Source organism: Vicia villosa, linkage group LG2, assembly GCF_029867415.1.
Source record: "Vicia villosa cultivar HV-30 ecotype Madison, WI linkage group LG2, Vvil1.0, whole genome shotgun sequence".
Classification (NCBI taxonomy): Eukaryota; Viridiplantae; Streptophyta; class Magnoliopsida; order Fabales; family Fabaceae; genus Vicia; species Vicia villosa.
Window position 1 is genome coordinate 201650927 of NC_081181.1, and position 23206 is coordinate 201674132.

A 23206-nucleotide genomic window follows, 5' to 3' on the forward strand; every position below is an offset into this window, starting at 1 on the left:
GCATACTATAGTCACTCATCATTCTATATTGTAAATCCTAATTTAAAGTGAAAGGATTATTTGTTATTCTTGTAACACTTGTAATCATGATTGAAAGAGAAAGTAAAAAATAGCAGTTATAATCAATTCCTTTGTGTTCTTCTTGCTTCCCATTGTGTTTCCTATTATACTTTATTTTTGACAACAAAGATGCATAGATATAGCATCTTCATTAGCTTTCTTAAAGGGCCGAAGTTTCTGCTTTGAGGATTGAGAGAGTACCAATACCCCAAACTAGTCTATAAAAGAATTTATATTCTTATATATTCTCTAGTAAAATTATTGACTAATTATAAAATCAATAGTGGAAGAAAGTTAAGTCCACCATAAAGAAAACTTTGGCATATCTTTGTTGGGCATGCCCTATCTGTCACCATATGAATTGTCAAACTCTATTAGTTTTGTTTTTCAAGATTCCAAAGTCGTCATACATTTCATCATCATATTTATCTATATTAATTAACTCTTCATTATTAACATATTATATTTCGAATATACTCTTTATATGTGCCTTATGTTAGAACTAGTAGCCACCAAACTCAACTAATTATATTACATCATATGTATTTGTTCATCTTTGTTGGTTTTTCAAAATGAGTTCAATAAGCAAATCTCCTTCGGATAACAACATGATAAATTTTGAGTCCTCAGAAGAGAGTAGTTGGACTAAATACTTTGAGGATTTCTTTAACAATGATCATAACAATATTGATGGTGATGAAAAACAATTAAGTGATCACAGTGCACAAGGTGGCATGAAGTATGTTAAAAGCTTGAGTTTGAAGAAGAGGAAGAAAATCAAAACTAGTTTGGTTGATCATGATTTGGAAGATACTGCAAGTTCTCCTATCAATAGCCCCAAGGTATGAATTTTTGTTTATGGTGAAGGTGTATATGAATTAAATTAAATTTTAATGGGTTAAAGTTTAGTTATATTTATTGTAGTTCATTTAATTCGATTTTATAATAAAAAATTTAGGCTTTATATATGAATCAGATATTCAAGGCAAAAGAGAAGGAAGAAATAGACCAATTTTATGAGGTTAGTTTGATCGATTCAATTAGCACTGATGATTTATTTTTTAGTAGTTTTATTGTTTGGCTTCTATTGGGGTGAGATGATGATTGGTGTCCTACTTTTCTCACTTGGTGTTAGTTCCTTCTTAAACTTTTAAGGCCATACCTAGGAATTTAAATTTAATTACTATTCAATTCATTTGTGGCTAGGGTTTCTATTTAATCACCATGTATATAATTATCCATCTAATACTCTTTAATAATCAAGATAAAAGATTCGATCGAGAGTGTGTTCCTCTAAAAATGACAGTGGAATTGGTCTCTTTGGATTAGTGGTCGCAAGATCAAATATCAAAATAAATAAATAAACACATTAATTACTAATAATATTGATTGGTGTCTATGCTATGAGTATTGTATTTTTATTGATTTTGTTGACGGTGAGATTGGTTCCCTTGAATTAGTCTTTTGTAAGGCCGAATACCAAAATTAAAAAAAAAACTCTTTAATAACTAATATTGATTGGTGTTTATGTTAAGAGTATTATATATTTGTTAATTTTGTAAAATTGATTCAATTTAAAAATGAGATGATTGTAAACTTTACATTTAAATATATTTATGTAAATGTATCAAAGTAGTAAGTCATTCGCTACATTGAACGAGAGTACAAGTCAAGCTCTAAGAGCATAATTATCGGTTATCTTTCAAGGTTCCTACATAGTTTTTTAGAGAACTTTGTCAGAGTTTAATGGATAATTGAATGGGAAAGCCGTTCTTGAGTTTGCAAACGTTATTGCAGTAAACCACGGTTCTCCAACTATTTGCTTCCTTTTCTTTAAATTTTTGTATTAAAAATATTCAAATTAATACAAATGAGTGGTATATTGTGGGGTTTAGTGAGACCCATTTTAAAACTTTTGAAGAGTTATTTGGATATTTGAGAAATGTAGTTGAGTTATTTAAATAATTAGAAGAGTGAAATAATATAAAATATTGAGTAGGACCCATGCATTTAAAGAACTCAAAAGGGTATTATGGATGATGATGCTCTAAGTGGTCATGTTCATAGGTGGAAAAATCGTCATCCTTCGAGGAAGGACATAGGCCTTATATTCTCGTCCAAAGAGCTATGTATGAGGATTAGATTTTCACATATCACCAACCCTTAAAGACATCTAGCTTCACATATTGCATGCATGGTCTCTACTATTATACTCTCTATAAGTACAATTGATGCCCACTGTGGGGCTTTAGTAAAAGTGACTTAGGGCATTCTCTCTTAAGAATTTTTTATAGTTTGATTATCATTTTACAATGGTGAGGGCTACCTAAAGTAATGGTGATCCAGATGGCATAACAAAAATGCAGGTCGTTATGGAACAAATCTTTCGGAAGGTGTACTATATTGAGGCCAACCCTTATCCCCTAGTCCCAAAGTGGAAGGTGATATAGAGAAAGATCCTAATAAATTGTGTAAATATCCTAAGATCAATGGTTAACACACAAACAAATTTCGTCAACGAAAAAAGAGATATAAGGTGCATCGTCTGGCTATGGATGATGATCACAACCTTCAAGGCACTACAGGCCCATAAGTCTTCAGCCAAGTAGATAGAAAGAAGCATGAGAGACACGTGGATGAACCAACACGCCACATTCTCAACACCAACGTCAGAGGTTTCGCCGGAGGAGGTATGCATGTGGTAGGTCTTCTCCGAATCCCAAATCTACATAAATGTCAAAGGTTAACTTTTTACACAAAGGATGTTTCTGGGATATTGGCCCACGAAGATGATTGCATGGTCGTCAATGTGACATTTTTTGGGTTATCGTAGATCATGGAAGCTTTGTTGTTGTCCTATATACGGATGCCTTTGAAATATTATAGCTCGAATCAAAACATTTACAACAATTCAAGGGTTCCATGGTAGATTTCTCAGGAAAATAGGTACAAGTCCAAGGACATATCTTCATTAGAATTATTTTATGGACTGGGTGAGAGGGACCAAATCCATAAGGATCAGCTATTTAGTTGTAGATGCCTCATCATCCTACAACATCATCATTGGTCATCCAACCATCAACAAATTAGAAGCCTCCGTTTCAAACTTATAACTAACCTTGAAGTATCCCATGGACGATGGGTGTATAGGCGTCATAAAAGGAGACGATGAATTGGCTAGGAGGTGTTACCAAGACAACCTTAGAATAAAAAAAGGTGGTGGTGATCGCATGCGAAACACTAAAGTCATACCCTTAAAGCGTGAATTTCATGTATTTGAACACCATAAAAGAGTATTCGAAAGACACATTAGTCCCTACTAAAGATCTGAAAGAAGTCTAGAGCGACAATGAGATGAAATTAAGGTATGGTTCCAAGAAAAATGAAAAATGTGATGTAAAACTTAAGAAAGTAGTGGCTCTGATCAGAGTCGGGAGACTATTTATTGACTAGGAAGGTTCATATAATATGTGTGCGAAGCTGTCACATGGTGCTTGCGAATTGGAAGAGCTCAACGGTGAGGCCATCCATAGGTTTTGAAACTGAACGAGTTTAAGGCACTATTATAGCTAATATTTTTTTATTTTAAGTTAGTAATGCAATGATGTAAATCACCATCACTCCATTTATTGTTCTTATGGTTTAAAAAATCAATAAAGTAGTAGGGTGTTACTCTTTCCCCTGCAAAAGCAAAGGCTTTTAATAATGCACCTTATTTTCTAAGCTTGTCATCTCCTACAATTCAATAGAAGGCTACACATGAATATCATTGCACTCTCTAGGGGATTATTGCATCCTCTTGGGTATTATTGCACCCTCCAAGGTATCATTGTGCCCTCCGGGGTATCATTGCATCCTCTGGAGTATTGTTTCGACCTTTGGGCTAACATTATGCCTCTGGAGTATCATTGCATCCTTTAGTGTATTCACTGCATCCTCTGAGGTATCATTTGTCCTTTCAGAATATCATCTCACCTTTCAAGATACTGTATCACCCTCAGTGAGCCTTAACTTCACGCAAGAAGTTATTAGCCCAAAAACTCACCCAAGTTAAATCTTACCTTCAACGTACATTGAATTTTCAAAATAATTTATATGAGCAGACATTCGCCATCGCCAAAAGTAATACCTCTAAAAAAGGAAAAACATGGAAACATATAACACAAGATAAAAAGATCAAATTCCATAAACATTAAAGCCCTAAGAAGGGCAAGATTACCAAATTCAATATCTAAGAATGGCCAGATAACAAAAGTCATTTAAAATAATCAAAAAACATCAATTACAAACTAACAATAGTGATTAGTTCTCTGGCACAAGGAAGGCATTATCCTCACCCTTACTGGGCCTTGTCTTGACTTAAACAAGCCTCGACTCTTTTTTTAGATTGGGGCTAATATGAAGTAGGCACGATTTCCTTCCAGAAGATGGGGGAACCTATCCCATAATGATATCCTCCTCTTCATTTTCCTATACAAGTTTTCCATATTTGATAACCTTCAAAAGCTATGGCTCGCTTTAATTGAGATCTATATGCAAAAAATAAAACTTGCGCCTTCGCCTTCTCAAAGTCCAATAATGTCTTCTTGTGAAAAAAACTCTCATTCGTCTTACTCAGAAAGGTCTTCCATTTTTCCCACATTCTTCTCCTTCAGACCATACTCTTCAAATATAGCTATTCATAAAAGAGCTTTCATCAACATATAAGTTCCTATAGTTTGAAAAATATTCCTTGAGCTAATTTTCCTTTCCCTGTGTAGGTCATTTGACGCATCAATGTGATTGTATATGAACCTGGTGTTGTCAAAGCCTTCATCCCATAAAGAGGACATCTTTTGAATTTTAGGAGAAGTCGTAGAAGTCGCTCCTTGGGAGGATTCTGCTATACTATTATCAAAGGAAACTCCATTTTCCAAGTCTATAGGAGCACCCGCCTCCAAATGGATATGAGTCTTCCTTGAGTTGATTTTGTTCCTTATCTCTAGGAGAAGTAACGTTGTTTGTGGGAGGAGGTCTCACAACTGAGAAAGGTGTAGCCTGAATGATTTTTCTTTTGTTCAAGGGTTTCCTCTTCTTCAGAATACGATTCAGCAAACCAAATGAGACATTTTCTTTTCTAACAATGACATGTGAGCCATCTTCTTTGCACAAAAACTCAAAGGTTAACAAGAAAATAAATAAGTAGAATCAAAGGCAATACAAACAAAACACTCTTACGTAAATAAGCACCAATCACTAGTTTAAAAGTCAACAATCTCCTTCTTCACTTCACCGAGTTTAACTTAGTCTAAACCTAGTACCGACATAGGTTATCACGAATAATAAAGAGGAAATTGACGTGGCTCGTCCTCCTATAATATAACATCAGAATAATTGATGTTACCTGCACTGGAACAAACTTACCCTTCAAATCCTTGTAATTCAAAGATTAGAGGGTGAGTTGCCCTATCTAAAAAGGATCTTAGAGAAACTCAACTAACCTTATCAACCTTATCTGTCCCATAAAAACAAAAAAGAAAATGCCCACAATAGGCGCGATCTCGAGGGCGTCATAGAGGATCTTGAAAATCCTCATGAAGGCCCGACTCTTAGGATGGAGTTACGAGGAGGCGATGTTGATCGCCTTCAAGATGTCAGCCTTAAAGACGGAGAATTGAATTTTTACTCCCAAGTCGGTTAAAACACCCATATACAGACAGATATACTAACCCTTAACCCATTGAGGATATCAAATTTAATCATTTATAATTATTATTTGTATCATAATATTTTTATTGAAAAAAAAAAACTATTATAACATAAATCATGTTTTATAAAATTTGTTATTAATCTAAAATAGTTTAATATAATATATCGATATGGTACTGCAAAATTAACGTTTTATAAATTTTAATCAAATAGGTTAATTTTAATGAATCACATTAACATATCAAATGATTTTAAATTAATTTAAATTTTATTTGACATTAAAAAAACAATTTTCTTTAATTTTTTTTTTTTTTTACTTATAGACTGAAATAGAGCAAAGCTCCTTTATTGCAGCGGCCATATAGATTGTGAAGAGATTTAATGTTGGTGAATATTTTTCAACTAAGAAGTTGTCATTTTAATGTGTTTTATTTTTGCAGGAGAAAAGAAATAACCAAGGGGAAAAAGATGAGAGGAAAGAAGTTGAATTTAATGAAAGGGATACTAATAATAACCATTCAGAACTGAATAAAAAAGGCTTATGTTTAGTTCCTATGTCTATGGTAATCAACTATATAGCTTGATTATAAGCTTCATCACACCTGTGTTGCGCTTTGTATTTGTATTGTATATAAACAATAAGAATGAGTTGAAAAAGTAAAATAACACTGGAATTTGCGCATCCAGGGAATCGAACCCTGGTCAGTACCGTGGGAGGGTGCTATGATACCACTACACCAGATGCGCTTGTTGGAAAGCTGCGATATTTTGTTATAAATCTATTAAGCATCTAATAAAAGTGAACAATGACTTGGGCGTGTTATATAAATCTATTATAATAATGTTTTGTTTATTGATAAAGAAAAGCATGATAAAACTTGCAATTTCGATTACTGGATCCATTCTTAACTATAAAATTCAACTTTTTATTTTAATATATGGTGCTTTTAAAAAAGTATGTATTAATATTTTATTTAGAGATGGAAAACATAAATTTATTTATCTCTTAAATATCGCTAGTTGTATATGGACTAATTATAAAATGTAATGCATTTTATACAAATTTATTAGTATTATTATTACTTTTTAATATTTGTAAATTTTGTAAGTGAATCTTATAATAAGAGAAGAAATGAATATATTGGATGATGAATGTTTAACCGAAAAATGTAAACTCAATGTTGTAAATAGAGGTGTGAAAACTAGATTCATTATGTGAATGCACCATGGGCCGGATTTTACATGGTTGAACTTAGTTAATGAACGGATCAAGTTATATATATTGGAAAAAATTTATTCCAACCCATGGTCCTAAAAAAATCCTCCACAACTTCGTTTTTTTCCCTCTAAAAACCGGAAGTATATTTCCAATTCGCACCACATCTGTGACAAATAGGTCAAATATGGTCTATACCTTCAAAATGTAAAAAATCATATCGGAGATATATCCACGGCTTGGAACCGGAAATATAATTTCGGTTAGTAGAGCGAGAATTTCTACCACCTTGCCAATTTATATATAACTGGAAGTATACTTCCAATATTATGACAACTATATATAGCTTAAAACAGTAACCAACATGGTCACCTTTTGATCACTCTATTTCTTCACTTTCCATTAAACCTCTCAAAAATCCTTCCATACTCAATCCATTTTTTCACTATAAATTTTCATTTTTATGGTTCATCATATCAAAAGGAGCTCCAGGAAGTGGAATTTAAGGTAAAGTTTATTCTATTCAATCCTTATTCTATACATTATGCTGTTTTTGAAATTTAAAAATAGGTCACGCGAAAATCAGGGGAATATTTCTGGTTTACAGTTGAACTAAACCGGAGGTACATTTCCGGTTTCTGCTTGTGTTTATTTTCCCAATAGAACTGATAATTATGTTGTATATTACATTAGGTATGGTGCATCCTGATAACATTCCCAAACCTAATGTATGTCAAGTTGTTTCACCACTCGTATCTCCTATCGTAACAAAGGTGGTAGATATTCACAAGCATTTTGAAAATGGAGAAGAGTTTGAATTACATGACGACACGTTGCATTGGATTCGTACAGAGGCTACGAAACTAGGATTTGGTATTGTGATTGGAAGGTCCGATAATGGTACGGTTAGAAGAAATACATTTGTGACTTTGACATGGGAAAGAAGTGGGAAATATATTCTTCGTATCCAAAAATTGAAACGTGACGATAGCGGTTCAAGAAAATGTGGATGCCAATTTAGGTTGCGTGGTTATCTTTTGGCAAATGACAAATGGAGATTTAATGTGATGTGTGGTTTACACAACCATGATCTAAGTCAAAAGTTGGTCGGTCATACAATTGCATGTCGTCTTCTTTTGTATGAGAAGACATGTGTTTCTGACATGACTTTAAACTTAGTATCACCCAAAAACATACTTGCAACCTTGAAACGCAAAAGACCCGGAAATACATCAAATATCAAGCAAGTTTACACTAGGCGTTATCAATCCAAATTAGCGCTTAGGGGGGATCGAACCGAGATGCAACACCTCATGAAACTTCTAGATGAAAACAATTATGTTTGTAGGCACCGACGAGGTGATGATGGGGTTACAGTAAGAGATATTTACTGGATTCATCCTGACTCTATTAAATTGTTCAATACGTTTCCTACCGTGCTCATATTTGATTCAACGTATAAGACCAATAAGTACAAACTTCCATTGTTGGAAATTGTTGGTGTCACTTCGACTGAGAAAACGTATTCTGTTTGTTTTGCATTTCTAGAGTGCGAAAAAGAGGACAACTTTGCATGGGCTTTGGAGGTTTCTAGGTCAATGATGAAGGATCAAGAAGATATGTCGTAAGTCACTGTTACAGATCGAGAGACAACATTAATGAATTCGGTTGCAAGTGTATTTCCTACTTCCTACGCTTTACTTTGTAAGTATCATATTACTAAAAATGTGAAAAGTAGGGTTAAACTCGCGGTGGGGACAAAATACATTGCAGGTGAAGATGGAAAATTGGTCAACGCGGGCGTTACTGTGGACAAAATTATGGTTGCATTGAATGTGATAGTAAATGCATCTACAAAAGAGCTATACACTGATGTTGTTTTAAAATTCAGGAATGTTTGCGGAAATATCCCGATCTAGTGAAATATGTCGAAAGCACAATACTTGATCAATTAAAGGAGAAGTTTGTTTGTGCTTGGACCGGTGAGGTTATGCATCTCAGAAATACAACAACAAACTGAGTTGAGTCTGCTCATGCTTTCCTGAAGAATTGGCTGGGAAATAGCAAGGGTGGTTTGATTACAGGTTGGGATAATGTGAACTAGATGATACTAAACCAACATAGCGAGATACAAACATCACTTGGTCGTAGTATCATAGTGTTGGAACACAGGTTCAAAGACATCACTTTATATTCTCAGTTGGTGGGTAATTTGTCTCGGGCAGCTCTAAATTATATTTTTCACGAAGCCAAATGTGCTTCTAATGTCAGTTTTGACAGCTCAAAGTGTGAATGTACAATTGTGAAAACATATGGTCTCCCTTGTGCTTGTGTCATATCTTAGAAGATGAAAGTTGATTGTACGATACGTATGTATGAGATATCTAGTCATAGGAAGAAAGCCAGTTTTGAAGATGACGGTAAAACGAAATACGAATGATCAAGTATTTCCATCTTGACTGAATAGGAAGCGATACAAGAAAGATTTTTGAAAGCCGATGATGCCACCAAACTCCTCATCAAAGAGCAATTGAGGAAGATTTTGTTCCCAAAGACCACAGACTTGAAACCACCATTTCAATCGGTAAAAACTAAAGGGGCACCTAAGAAGGTGAAACCCACACCGGGCGATAGTTCAACTACAGGGAGTCCATCATATTTTGAACACGTTGACAAAGTTTTTCCCGATTCACTTACTCCGAAATATCAGAAAAGTGCTTTCAGAGGCCCCCGTATTTGCAAACCACCTACAACACCGACTCCACCAAAAATATCATTCATCGATCACATGCCAGTTTTTATACATAGATACATTGAACGAATCGTCAATGTGGGGGTGACAGTAACTGTGGTTTTCGAGCTATTTCCCGTTTGCTCGAGAAAGGGGAAGAGAATTACATTATTGTCTGACACACCCTGATTAAAAAATTGAGGGGAAATAGAGATTTATACACACGTGTGTTCGGGAGTAAAGAGAGAGTTGAAGAAATATATGCCTCTCTTGTACCAAGCATGAGTGGATTCGCACCGGAGGATAAGTGGATGTGTTTCCCTGATATGGATCATCTAATAGCAAGTGCGTATAAGAGGGTGTGTATTAATCTTACGAGATACAGTTTCTCGGAGACTTTTATCCCTCTACGCATTTCTCCAACACTAAACCCTAATGATCGTATCATATGTGTTGGGTGGGTTTCGAATCCCCGACATTTTGTTCAAGTGTTTTTGAAATTGGGATGCCCTATACCACCTACATCACTGGATTGGACGATTCATTTCACAATCCCGTCCGAGATCTGGCTAGACCAATTCATTGAAAGGATGCAAGACTACAACAAGTTGAACAAAATTGAAATAGAAAAAATATTGAAAAGCCAAAAGGGGTGCCTCCGGTGGATTTAGCCGACGATAACTTTTTCGGCTCATTTACGTAGTTAGGTCTCATTTTATTGTAAATGTCATCTTGTTCATATATTATGTTGTGGAAATATAGTCATTTTTGTAGTTTGGCCAACAATACATGAATTTTATTTCCTAATGTTGTTGTTTCTGTCTTATCAACTTTAGGGAACTAACCGGAAATATATTTTTGGTTTAAAACCGTAGTTGCACTTCCGGTTTTTGCCTTTGACAAAAGGATGGGATTTGTATGGTTCATGTTTGCATCCAGCTACTATAAATAACCTTATTTGTCATATTTTTTCTTAACACAACACCAAAAACCAGAAAATGAACATCGAATGGCATGTTGGAGTTATCCACTTTACCAGCGCCACATCATCACGAGAATTTAAGCTCACCATGTACACCCCAAGGAAGTGAAGTTTGGCGAAAGAGGCAAGAGAAGAGAAAGAAAACCTAAGAGAGAAAGCTTGAAGAGGAGAACCATTAAAGATTTGTGAGAGTTGCTTTTTATGCTCAATTTGAGGTAGGGGATTGGTTCACTTATGGGTGTTTTATTTACATAGATTATAGAGAGGGGTCCTTACCCTCTTATTCTTCCTTTTCCTTCCTCTACTGATGGAGCTTGAGGTTAGAGATGGTTGTGCAAGCCTCTCTAACCAGGTGTATTTGATTGATGTTATTTAATATGTTATGATACTGAATTTATTGCTATGTTGTAGCATGTTGAATTTGTTTATGGGATTGTGCATCTTATTGATTAAATTTGAGTATAATCAATGATAATGGATATGTTGTGATGATGATGAATTGATAATAATAATATGTAGGAAATTAGTCATGAATTATGAGAAGTCTTGTGAGTTTGATGAGAAATTTGGTGATGTGTAGAATCTGTCATAAGTTTGTTTTGATGTTGAATCAGTAGTGAGAAAACGTTTGGCCATGTTAGAATAGGTTGGGATAGGTTTAGAATGGTGAAAAGTTTGAGAAGGTGAGATAAAACGTGTGATTTCTGAAAAAATTATAGACAACAATCGATTGGTCCCCCCTGGAACAGTAAATTGGTTCACTTAATTAAGGGAAAAATATTTTACAGCAAGCTCTGACCAATTGATTGATCCACCAGCACCAAATGATTGTATCAATCAATTGGTCCACCAGCAACATTCGATTGTTTCCAATACATCAGTTATTAGTTTTCTTGTTTTCGTCATAACTTGAGTTTCATAAATCCAATTGTGGCATACTTTGAAGCGTTGGAAAGCTAACACTTAGTACTACCTCATGGTGGTTTCATAAGAGCTTAAATGTGTAATTATGGTTAATTCTGATGAAAAAGATTATTTTTTATGATGATATTCTAATGATTGATGTGCTTATGTGTTCAATTTAGAAATGTAATTGATGTGTGATTTAGCCTTATGGATTATTATAGTTAGCAAAAAGCTCTTCAACCAAGAAAGTGTCGTTTTAGCAAAAAGCTCTTCAACCAAGAAAGTGGATTATTATAGTTACTTTTCCTATTATACCCTTATTTATTTTTCTCTTTCCAAATAAATTCAATCATTCACTCTCTTTTTCCAATAACTAATTGAAAATTTTGAGGTGGAGTTATTCAGAAAATAAGGGTATAAATGACAAATTATAACATTAAATTATAAAACGACACTTAAATAGGAACAAAAAAATTCTTCTAAAACGACACTTAAAAAGGAACGGGTGGAGTATGTTTTAATGCATGATAATTCGTTTATTTCTTTAAAATTATGAGTTGGGGGCTTTAGGGTGTTACACAATACTTTTAAATATTGTTATAAACATCGGACCGAACCGGCTGGTCGAACTAGGAACGAGAGAGGTCTCTAGCCTGGTTTAATTGTTGGGCCGAGTATGTTATTGAACCAATGAAAACATGCTAGAACCGGCCAAAACCGATAAAAATCGACGAGTTAAATGCTTGTTTTTTTCGGACAAAATGACGTCGTTTTGATTATTTTTAAAATAAAATAAAATATAAATAGACTTTGTTCAAAACTTATTTGAAACAACTTTCCTTTTTTTGCAATTAGATCTTGTTCAAAATTTATTTGAATTTGTATTTTGTATTATTTTGTTGTTTGTGAGGACTAAGTTTAAAATTTAAATTTAAAGAATGAGCATGTGAAATTATGATATTTTAAAATTTTGAAATTTTGTAAGTGTCGTGATATTTTTAAGAGACTGGGTTATTCGATTCGATCAATTTAATAAATATATGGTTTTGATATAGATACTAGTTTATTCAACCAAATTATCCGATTTAATTCAATTTAATCTTATAATTCGCTCATTGACTTTGTGATTTGATAAATAAATCTGTAAGCCAGTACCCTCGTTTTATTAGCAGGTTTTTTAAACATTGCTTTTAAAAACAGAAAAGGTAATTAAATTTTTATAGATAGTTAATAGTACTACATAAGAAAAAGTGTATGTAAATCTAAATTATTAAACGGACCCAATCTAATAAATACTCCATAATTAATAACAAATAGATTATATAAATTAATTAAGTACTATGTTTATGCATAAACGGAAAGAGAAAACATGAGTGCGTATCTGTCTGCATACTCACGCAAAAGCTAACTAACACTTGAACAAAAAGCTCATTCTTCTCCACCGATCCATCAAAAACATTCACATTCACCACTCAAATCTCAATCTCTGAGATTTGAGTTTTCTACCTCTCTCTCACATTCTTCATCTTCATTTTCATTTTCTCGTCAAAATCTCACTCTCTCGCAACCATGATTACTGCAGGCAGAATCAAATCCGTCGATTTCTACAGGTCTCAATCGAATCTCATTCTCTTCACCATCACCATTGTTATTTTTCCCTTTATTCTTTCGCATTTGTGCATTTCGCGTTTTTTGGATCGTTTTTGTTTGCATGCGAATCTTCAGTTGCAATGCCGTTATTTCCGTTATTTTGATCAGAAACACGATGTTTCCAATTTCGTTACGTTGATTTGGATCATGATTTGGTGTAAGGGTTTTTGTATTTATCGTTAAGCCCTATGGTATAATCATTCGCATTGAAGGAAAATTAGCGATTTGGTTTTTTGATATATACTACTGATTCTACACTGTAATGAACCTTATCTGTGCTACTATTTATTTAAGAAATTGCTTGTTATATTGTGATGTGATAGCTCATTTTATATTGAGTGTCCAAAGTGTTATACTCACAGCTGGTTAAATTTAGAACTGATAAAGTAAATGTGGTATGAATAATGTTAACAAGTTTTCAACATATTGTATTTATTGGTTAAAATTTATATGGGTCCCACTAGATTTATATAAATTCATATGGAACCTATATGATTTGGTGGGAGTGGGAGGGACCCAATGAATATCCTGCCATTTGTACTTTTTTCCTATTTCTAAATTCAGCTTAATCTGGGAAAATATAGATTAAAAAAGAGAAGATGTTTGAGACTGAAAAGCAAGATATGCTTGGATAGATTGAAAGATACATTTAATCTGTAAAAGGAAAGGTTGTGAACTTTGTAGCACTGGTACATTTGAAAAAATGTGTTAGTGTCGGTGTCCTAAACCAACACGACTTTGTGGTTACTTTTAAAATTACTACCTATAACGACATGTCAGTGTCTGTGTCGTATTTCTAATGTCCATGTTTCATAGATTGTGAATGCATAAATGTAACTTAAAAGTCTTTAACATTTGTCTTCTGTCAACAGAAAAATCCCAAGAGATTTAACTGAGGCATCATTATCTGGAGCAGGGTTATCAATAGTAGCAGCTCTCACCATGGTGTTTTTATTTGGAATGGTCAGTAGCTTTTGCAACTTCTGTTTTAACATATGCATGATTTGCCTTGGATTGATATATACTCTATGCCTGAATTTAGTTTTGTCAAGTATCATATTGATATATATCATGTAAACTTGTTGCAGGAACTTAGTGAATATTTATCTGTCAGCACCTCTACATCTGTGATCATTGACAAGAGTTCTGATGGTGACTTTTTACGTATTGATTTCAATTTCAGGTAGAAGATTTTGATCTTTATTTTAATATGATTTTTCTCTAAGGGTATGTTTGGGAGAGAGGGTTTTTGAGAAAAATGAAAGGATGGATAACATGTTAAGTATTTAATTTCAAGTAAATACTGTATTGTATAAATTTTGAATTTTTAAAAATTGAAACCTAATTTCACTCTTTATTCATTTTTATAAACACGTCACAACCCTCTTAATTCAAAATTAAAAATCTTATCCTTCAATTCTGTTGGAATTTCCACCTTAATTGCGGTCCACCCCTAGTTGCCTTAGTTGCGGCATTTTGGCTTTGCCCTCATTGCAGCCCCTAACACCTTCATTTTGTTGGCTTTGAAGGGGTGGATTTAGTCCCACATTGCTTAGAGATATGACATGTGTTGTGTTTATAAGTGGAGACAATCCTCATCCTACAAGCTGGTTTCGTAGGAATGGATTAGGGCACGAAGCCTTGGATTGACAGGGGGATAGTTTTGTTTCTCATATTTCAATATTTGATGATTAATTCCTAAGAGTTTCAATTCATGTATCTACTGTAGATAGCTGTAGTATTTCTTTGAATACGCGCAATCAATTTTGGCTATTTTAAGCTCTCATTTTTTCTCTCAGTTGTTTCTTGCTGATGGCTTCAATTTATCTTGTTTGTAGTTTTCCTGCACTTTCATGCGAGTTTGCATCGGTTGATGTGAGTGATGTGCTGGGAACAGTAAGTATCTATTATTCCATCTGACCATCTCTAGCAAAAAATATTTGTTCTTCTGATTTAAGAAATTTTGCTCACTTAGGATTATTAAAAACTTGAATGAGTTATTTTCCTCCTTGCATTCATTGCAATGCAGATAACCTCTAGAAAATACTGTATATTTGTTCTTCTGGAAAAAAAGTTATTGTTTTATTCAGCTACCTACTTCTAACCTTTGGAGCAATTATTCATTAATGGACTTTAAAAGTTCTATATGCACATTCGTGATTCTTGTAATAACTTTCATGTAAAGCTTGAGGCCATGGCATAGAATTATTCAAAGTGCTTGATATGGATACCGTGCTTCAATCATGTACTATTCTTTATATTAAAAAAATGACAAAATCTCCCTCTTCTCATGTATTTTATGATTTCCTAGCCTATGCTATAATATTTTCTTATCTTTGTTATTCTATTATTTTGCTACTTGTCCCTTAATTTGTGACTTCTTGATTTCAGAGCAGGCTGAATCTGACAAAAACAGTTCGCAAATTTTCTATTGATTCAAATTTAACACCCACCACTGGGTCTGAATTTCATTCTAGCCCGGCTGCTAATGTCATTAAGCATGATGAGAAAGTGGACGAAGAATCTGTTGAAGGTGCTTTTGTATTCACATCAGAAAATTTTGATAAATATGCTCATCAGTAAGTGGGTCAATCATGTAGTTCATTTCATTCATTTAATTTTTAGAGTTTAGTTATGTGAGAGTTGAAGAGTTCTTTTCCTCTCGTCTCTCCACTTGTATAGTAGTTGCACATTGTTTACACTACTTTTTACACTGGCAGATTTCCAATTACAGCTGTAAATTTTTATGCTCCTTGGTGTTACTGGAGTCAACGCCTGGTAAGTATTTCATCTCCATATCTCTCTTCCTCCTCAATTTAACAAATATGATGGTTCCTAATATCTTTGTTGTTGTCCAATTACATTTACTTCTATTTTTCTATAATCAATAATTTCTTATTCCTTTTGGGAATTTGATGAGATTATGAATGATTTTAATGACTTGTAGCAAATAGTTGTCTTGGATGCTTAAAGCATGATTTAGATTTTAGACAATACTAGCTAACTTTATTGTATAGTTTTTAATAGAAGAAAAAGTAAATTTGAAAGATAAGAGAAACAAAAAGTATATGATGAATTATTAGATCCTATGATTTGAACTTCTGTAATTTTTTTAAAAGATACGAGGACCCTACAATGACTTGTTGAAAACTTTTGCAAATTTATGATTTGAACTAACAGAGCTTGTGGTAGTATCTCCAAATATGATGTTTTCTCTAATAAAATGATATTTCTCTCTATGCTTAGTCCTCCCTTAAACAAACTATTTGAGCCAAATGAGCTTACAAGTAGCCGATGTCATGGTCATGGCATTTAACTTCATAATTTGCTTCTGCACTTGACCTAGCAACATTATTTTACTCCCTTTTTATGGAAATAAGGTTTCTTCTAATGAATATTCATTGCTCGAAGGTGGATTTCATATGTAATGGTTTAAGGTGTTTATGCATACATTACTCTTTTATATGTTTCCTTTCATTCTCTTCTGTATAATAGTTGAAAGTGGTTGTTTATATATCATTCTTCTATCTCCTTTCTTTCAGAAACCTTCATGGGAGAAGGCAGCTAAAATATTAAGAGAGAGGTACTCTACATTTTTTTTGTGTTTTTCTTTTTTCTAAGATACCGCGATTGGAAATTCTACCTTTTTATCTCTTTCGTAAACTTAGTAACTAACTTGGCATCACTTTACTAACTCAGTGCCTTGTTTGTACAATTGCATTTTTATTTAGATATGATCCGGAAATGGATGGTCGAATACTTTTGGGGAAGGTAGATTGCACTCAAGAAGGAGACTTGTGCCGGAGGTGCCTTTTTCTTATGTTTTTTGAATAATTCACTTTCTTGCTTGTAAAATTTGCGAGAATAGCCAGAAATTTATGATCATTCTCATTGCAACACTTGAAAAATTTGTAATTCTAGTATATGCCAAATTCTCAGTTGTTAAATCTTTCTCTATTAGCTTTTTAATCCACTTGCAGAGGGATTGATTTCGCAGAAATTTAGTTTATTCTAATTACTCCTATATTTCTTTTTTATTTTCAAACAAGGTAATATGATTTTAATCTCGAAATCACTCCTTCCTCCTTTACCTCTTACAAACAAAGCATTGGTCTTAGTAATTTTTCTTTCATACACCAAATACTTCATTAGAAAGACATCAACTGAAACAGCTGAAATTACTTATTTGAATTTTACCAGAAATTGGATATACTAGAAATGCATGTTGTTTTATCCTTTAGCTTTGGAAGATACCCATTCTTTTGACCATACTATGTGATGCATTATATCATTGCATATATGAGTTACTTCCAGGAAGTTTCCACCATTTCTAAATTATGTGTTGTCACAAATAGATGTCATGATTTGATATATGTTTAGCTTACTGTGAAGGTGGAGATTAGCTTTAATAGTTAGTTGAGCATTATTGGAAGTCCATCTTCTTCATCGTAGCTTGATATTTTCTGTTGTCACTGGCTAACTTTGTTATTTTTCTCTTATCATTTCCCATCCGTGCCTCTTATTTCACTAATATTTTCTTGTATCTTGTTATCGATATCCAGGCATCACATACAAGGGTATCCATCCATTCGTATCTTTCGTAAAGGAAGTGATGTCAGGTAACAATGGAAAATCTTTTTTATATAGGAAAGAATCACTACAGACTCATCTGCTTTTCCTTTTTGGATATTGTGTACTTTCTTATTTTCTTAAATATATTACATTTTCCCATGAAAATGATATAAGTTCCTTTTTCTTATTTTTTTTTTTTAAATCATGGGAATGATCAATTTTTCAAAATCGTGTTTAGAGTGGGGGTGATGATCAAATGCCAATAGTAGTGACAAAGACAGTGGGAGGATGTTAGGATGCAAGTACTATAGCTAGATCAGCTTAATATTGAACGAAAGACGTGGGATGTAAATTACTCTAATCTATATAATGTAATAGTAATGAAAGGTGACTTTGGGTTGTTTTGTTCCGATTCCTCCATGGACTTACCAGTGAATCAATTTGATAGACAACGACAATTCTATTTCAATATGTAGTTCACCTTTGTATTTATTTGTATAAATTCTAAATGACTAATATCTTAAGAGTTGCATCCTGAATATTTTATCACTTCGGTCTTAAATTTGGTTTCTAAAGTTCTGGATCTCTGAATATATCTAGTTTTTATTTTTCAGAAGTGACCATGGACATCATGAACATGAGTCATATTATGGAGATCGCGACACAGATACCCTTGTTAAGGTGCAAGTTATATTTAATTTACATTAGCCTGTCTTGAATCAACTTTGCTTTGAAGTGTGTATACTTTGTGTAATTGAACATCACTATTTATCATTAGAGTGCAACCTTCCTTATACGAAGTGTCTCTACTGCAGACAATGGAGACTGTAGTGGCGTCTCTCCCTTCTCAGAAGCTAGCTTTGGATGATAAATTAAATGTTACAGAGAATGCAAAAAGACCAGCACCATCAGCTGGGGGATGTAGAATTGAAGGATATGTACGTGTTAAGAAGGTAAACTCCCCTAGGGATAAAATTAATCTTCTAGTGTAGTGCGGGAAAACTCCTTTGTGCTTCCTAGTTTTTGAATGTGAGCATGAACCAAAATTCTTTACACTGATCTTGTTTTAAATTTGTCTTTTGCCTTTTAATAGAGGCTTTAGTTTTTTTAATATTATAACAGTAGAAATAAATGATATAAGGCATACGACATCCTATTTTTTCCTCTGTATTTTGATTATTATGCTGAATATTAAGCTGTTTTACACTCTGCAGGTTCCAGGAAGCTTGTTCGTCTCAGCAAGATCTGATAGCCATTCCTTTGATGCTTCTCAAATGAACATGTCACATGTCATACACCATTTATCTTTTGGAAGGAAATTGTCACCTAGGGTTATGAATGATGTCAAGCGCTTGATACCTTATGTTGGTAACAGCCATGACAGACTGAATGGTCTGTCATTCATCAATACCCATGATTTAGGAGCAAATGTTACTGTAAGTTAATATTTTGCATAGAAGTCTCATAATTTAGTAATTTTTTTGACTGAGCATGTCACTTTTTACGGTTGGCATCAGGAATATTTATTGTTAATGGCGGGTTTTATTGACCTGCATCTACAAGAGCGAGATGTAATAGATAGCATCAATATACAAGGCCAGATGATGTTTTATTTATTTTTGGAGGCTATAATAGACCTCTAGATCCTTCTTCGGAATGGATACCACATTCCTGTGTTAATTAATTTGGAAATAATTGTGATACATTAGAGTCCCTTCTACATTAACCAGAGCTTAGAAATCAAAAGCTTTGCCCCCTATGTATGTGGAAGTTAGACCAGTAAAAGACCTCCCTTAATCTTCAGACTTCAATCTTGAAACTTTTCAACCTATAGTTGCACTATTTAAAATATGCAAGCTTTTTGGATCTAAATATGTTTGGGTTGGTACTATTTGGGTGTTAGTATCCTCTGAGATAAATATGAATTTGGATTGGGCCTAACTAAACCTTACAAAACCAGTTTATAAGGTAAGAGTTGCCAAAACTTTATAAACACTACAATGAGCAATATCTTTAGACAATGTAGGACTAAATCCAATCTTCCACACCCAAAATGAATGTGTTGGAACTTGCAAGGAATACAATCCAAATGCCACTGTTAGGCTACCCAATTGCCCCCAAGAAGTCAGAGGGACAGACTGCAAAAAACGCAGAATTTTCAACATCACAAATGTAATCTCTGTTATCATTTTATGGCTTTGGCAATAGTTATGCTTTTCTGTATCAATGCCGATAACTAGAGAAAGATTAGCATCTCTAGTGCTTGGGGTTTCATTTCTGTCAAAGTACTGCATATTAATTTGACTTCTATGCATGCAGATGGAGCATTACCTTCAGATAGTCAAAACAGAGGTCATTACTAAAAAAGACTATCAATTAGTTGAGGAGTACGAGTACACAGCGCACAGCAGTGTGGCACACAGTTTACACATTCCTGTTGCGAGGTTCCATCTTGAACTTTCCCCCATGCAGGTCTGCATATGGAGATTATCGGTTTCAATGACTTTCTGCTCTCTTTTAAATTTCTTGTTGATTTACTGGTTTTTTGGGAGCAGGTCTTGATAACTGAACATCAGAAGTCTTTTTCACATTTTATTACAAACGTCTGTGCTATTATTGGGGGTGTTTTCACGGTTTGTATCTCTGATACTGTGGCTCTATACTTTTATCTTCTATCGAGTTGTGGTCCTATAAATATATTGTTCACTATTTGTTTTGTTGACTAGTCTTCCTTGTGGTTTCAGGTAGCTGGAATTGTGGAATCAATTTTTCACAACACTGTTAGGATAATGAGAAAAATTGAGCTGGGCAAGAATTTTTGATAGATAGTTGGAGATTTTATCTAGGTTAGGGCTTTTGATTCACTAAAGCACTTCAATGAGCAGGTTATTCGGCAGATTGTTATCTATAGATACTCTATATATAAATCATAAAAATGTAGCATTTTTCTATTCATTTGGTAAAATGATCATGCCATGGATTGCAAGCACCGCCACATTTTTATACTTGATTGCATTTTGGTAAATAGAATAATCGAGAAGTTATACCAGTGCTGTTAAATGGCGACGCCATGGCGGAATGGCGTGGCTGATTTTTTTACAGTCGCCATAGGCCATTTGTGAAGGAATGCCTACCATGGTGGCGCCATAGTCTACAATGGAATGCTTATATGGCAGACTATTGCCCATTTATCATATGCCATCGGCAACACTGACTTATACAATAATAACATATTATGTGAGATCCTATATCATAAATAATTAATTCAACGTTTGTGTTTGTATATGCACATTGAAAATCAACATATGTTGGTTTCACTTGTGAACATAGATTTTTGGGTGTATTTGAAAGGAAAAGGTCTGTAAGTTGTCATAAGAAGTTTAAAATAAGTTGAAAAACAATCTATAGATATACTATAAGCTATTTTTAAAAGAGTTATATGTATAAATTAATTAAACATATATAGTTTGAAATATGTAATCACTTGTTTTAAAATATGAAATCACATAGGACAATTATATGATTAGCTTAACTGACAAGGAGTCGAAATTGTTAGGTTGAACGTCATTATCAGGGTTCGAATCCTAGTACTCACAGTTGTTTGTGTGAGATTTTAGGACATGCTAATAATGATTACAAATTTTAAATAGCTATCCCTTGTTGGCTCAAGTTCATGCATTCCTACTGTTATTAGTTATATCAGTTTTGGTTGATTTCTGATTTGATTATTATTGTTCCATTACTTATACAATAAACAAATAACATCTGGCATATTTACCAACTCTATGACTCCTACATAACATGGGTTTATTTATTTCAAGTTCAACTTATTGAGTATTCTTACAATCCATCAGGTAAGAAGCACACAAAAGGGTACATTACTATATATTACCACCTTATTTTTCACCTCTCCTCGTAAACAAATATCAAACGGTTCCATAAGAAGAAAAAATAAATAAATTACAGAAATCATACTCAACCACTCATACTTTTCACTTGGAAAAAACCAGAAGTGAAACCATGAGTGCTCCAACAGAACAACCAAAGCTAAGCAAGATTGAAGAAGCAGCATTAGGAGGAGGAGGAGGAGGAGATTCAGAAACCGGAGATGTAGTCGGAGTAGCAGGATTTGTCACATCAGTCCCTAGCGGTGGAGCTGACCCTACTTGCTGAAGAGGTGGTGGAGATGAACCATCTAGCTGAGAAGGTGGTGGAGGAAACGAACCATTTAGCTGAGAAGGTGGTAGGGAAGGAGTCAATGCATCTGACGTGTGCGAGGATAAAGGAGAAGGAGAGGGAGAAACAGGAACAGAAGGAGAAGGAGAAGGAGTTGTTGCTGTTTGGTTTGAGTTTCTGTTGGTTCTGTCAGCAAGAACAATCACCAATAGTTTCTCATTCTTAAGACAGTTATCTTTGATTCCACTTATGAAATAGTGAGGACCTGATTTGTCGAGTTTGATTACCGTGTGGCCATCAGAGGATTTTCCAGATGCATCAGTGTTGCAGTTCTCATAGTCTTGTTGGCTGTTTACTTCAGTGACCGAGTCTTTGCCAGATTGGTAATTGAACACTGTAATTGAAATGTGTATAAAAGTTAAAACATTAGTGCACAACTTCTTTAATACAAACAGAAATACGCAAAAACGATTATGAGAACAAGGAAATCTCATATAGATTTGTTTATGTGCGGTAGTTTGTCTTGCACGTCCTCAAAGACGGCCTTCGGCCTTGAGAATAACTCACCTAGGGAGTCTCCTACTTGAAACCTGCTCTTTTCTGCCCATTGATTGAAAGGATTAGCATTAGGATCACTTGGAACACTCCAACCCTGTTGGCCTCCAACTACAAACTCATAGGAGTCACCCTTATGCATCAAAGCCAAGAAACAAAACATAGCCAGTGCATGAATTAAGGTAGCCATTTGAAATTAGGATCAATGTGAGAAAATGACTATAGCAACAAAAATGATGGAAATGTTGAAACTTGAGGGATGCAATAAGATGGACCATTATCAGGGGTTTTTGTAGGTATCAGATGCATGGAAATTTACAAATTGTGGTAATGAAGCTTTTGAAACTTTTTCTTATTCTCTCATCTCTTGTAAGTTTACTTTGATTCTGGTGCAAAGCATAAGTTCTCTTTTATTTGTGAAGAGTTTGAGTCTCTGAGAATTTTTGTGCATGAGTTTATGCTTTGCTTATAGAACACATCTGTTACAAATAAAAAATAAAATGGAGAGATTAGATTATCTCTTCATTAATTTCAATTTCAAATTATGCTACAAACAAGATGAAATTATAATAAATATATCATCATTTTCTATTTTAATTATCATTTTAAAATTATTTGTACATGCTAAAAAAACAATAGATTTTGCTATTATTGATTAAAAATTATAATA

General features: G+C 33.9%; 3 protein-coding genes and 1 non-coding gene across 6 annotated transcripts; 2 read left to right on the forward strand and 2 right to left on the reverse strand.

Moving 5' to 3' along the window:
- Nucleotides 1-561: 561 nt before the first annotated feature.
- LOC131647954 (vascular-related unknown protein 4-like) lies at nucleotides 562-7002 on the forward strand. 2 transcript variants are annotated; one of them, XM_058917764.1, is made up of 4 exons: nucleotides 562-902; nucleotides 1019-1081; nucleotides 6189-6311; nucleotides 6436-7002. In XM_058917764.1, exons 1-4 carry the CDS (start codon nucleotides 633-635, stop codon nucleotides 6523-6525), a joined length of 546 nt encoding a protein of 181 aa, XP_058773747.1. In that variant the 5' UTR covers nucleotides 562-632; the 3' UTR covers nucleotides 6526-7002. The 2 variants fall into 2 exon arrangements, with proteins under 2 accessions (XP_058773747.1, XP_058773748.1); XM_058917765.1 differs by having other exon boundaries at nucleotides 1037-1081; nucleotides 6436-6999.
- On the reverse strand, nucleotides 6425-6495 carry TRNAG-CCC (transfer RNA glycine (anticodon CCC)). The gene has a single exon. It is a non-coding gene; the product is annotated as a tRNA-Gly (tRNA).
- A 6000-nt stretch (nucleotides 7003-13002) lies between the features above and the next one.
- LOC131647956 (protein disulfide-isomerase 5-4-like) lies at nucleotides 13003-20736 on the forward strand. The gene is made up of 15 exons (XM_058917766.1): nucleotides 13003-13193; nucleotides 14106-14196; nucleotides 14322-14416; nucleotides 15072-15129; nucleotides 15625-15812; nucleotides 15954-16011; nucleotides 16776-16816; nucleotides 16965-17039; nucleotides 17796-17852; nucleotides 18420-18486; nucleotides 18621-18758; nucleotides 19020-19241; nucleotides 20125-20277; nucleotides 20361-20438; nucleotides 20550-20736. Exons 1-15 carry the CDS (start codon nucleotides 13153-13155, stop codon nucleotides 20625-20627), a joined length of 1440 nt encoding a protein of 479 aa, XP_058773749.1. The 5' UTR covers nucleotides 13003-13152; the 3' UTR covers nucleotides 20628-20736.
- An 855-nt stretch (nucleotides 20737-21591) lies between these two features.
- Nucleotides 21592-22836, reverse strand: LOC131647957 (early nodulin-like protein 9). Of its 2 annotated transcripts, XM_058917768.1 has the most exons (3): nucleotides 22549-22836; nucleotides 22013-22375; nucleotides 21592-21982 (listed from the first exon to the last, which is right to left on the reverse strand). In XM_058917768.1, the coding sequence occupies exons 1-3, from the start codon at nucleotides 22724-22726 to the stop codon at nucleotides 21798-21800; spliced, it is 726 nt and encodes a 241-aa protein (XP_058773751.1). In that variant the 5' UTR covers nucleotides 22727-22836; the 3' UTR covers nucleotides 21592-21797. The 2 variants fall into 2 exon arrangements, with proteins under 2 accessions (XP_058773751.1, XP_058773750.1); XM_058917767.1 differs by having other exon boundaries at nucleotides 21592-22375; nucleotides 22549-22823.
- Nucleotides 22837-23206: the final 370 nt, after the last annotated feature.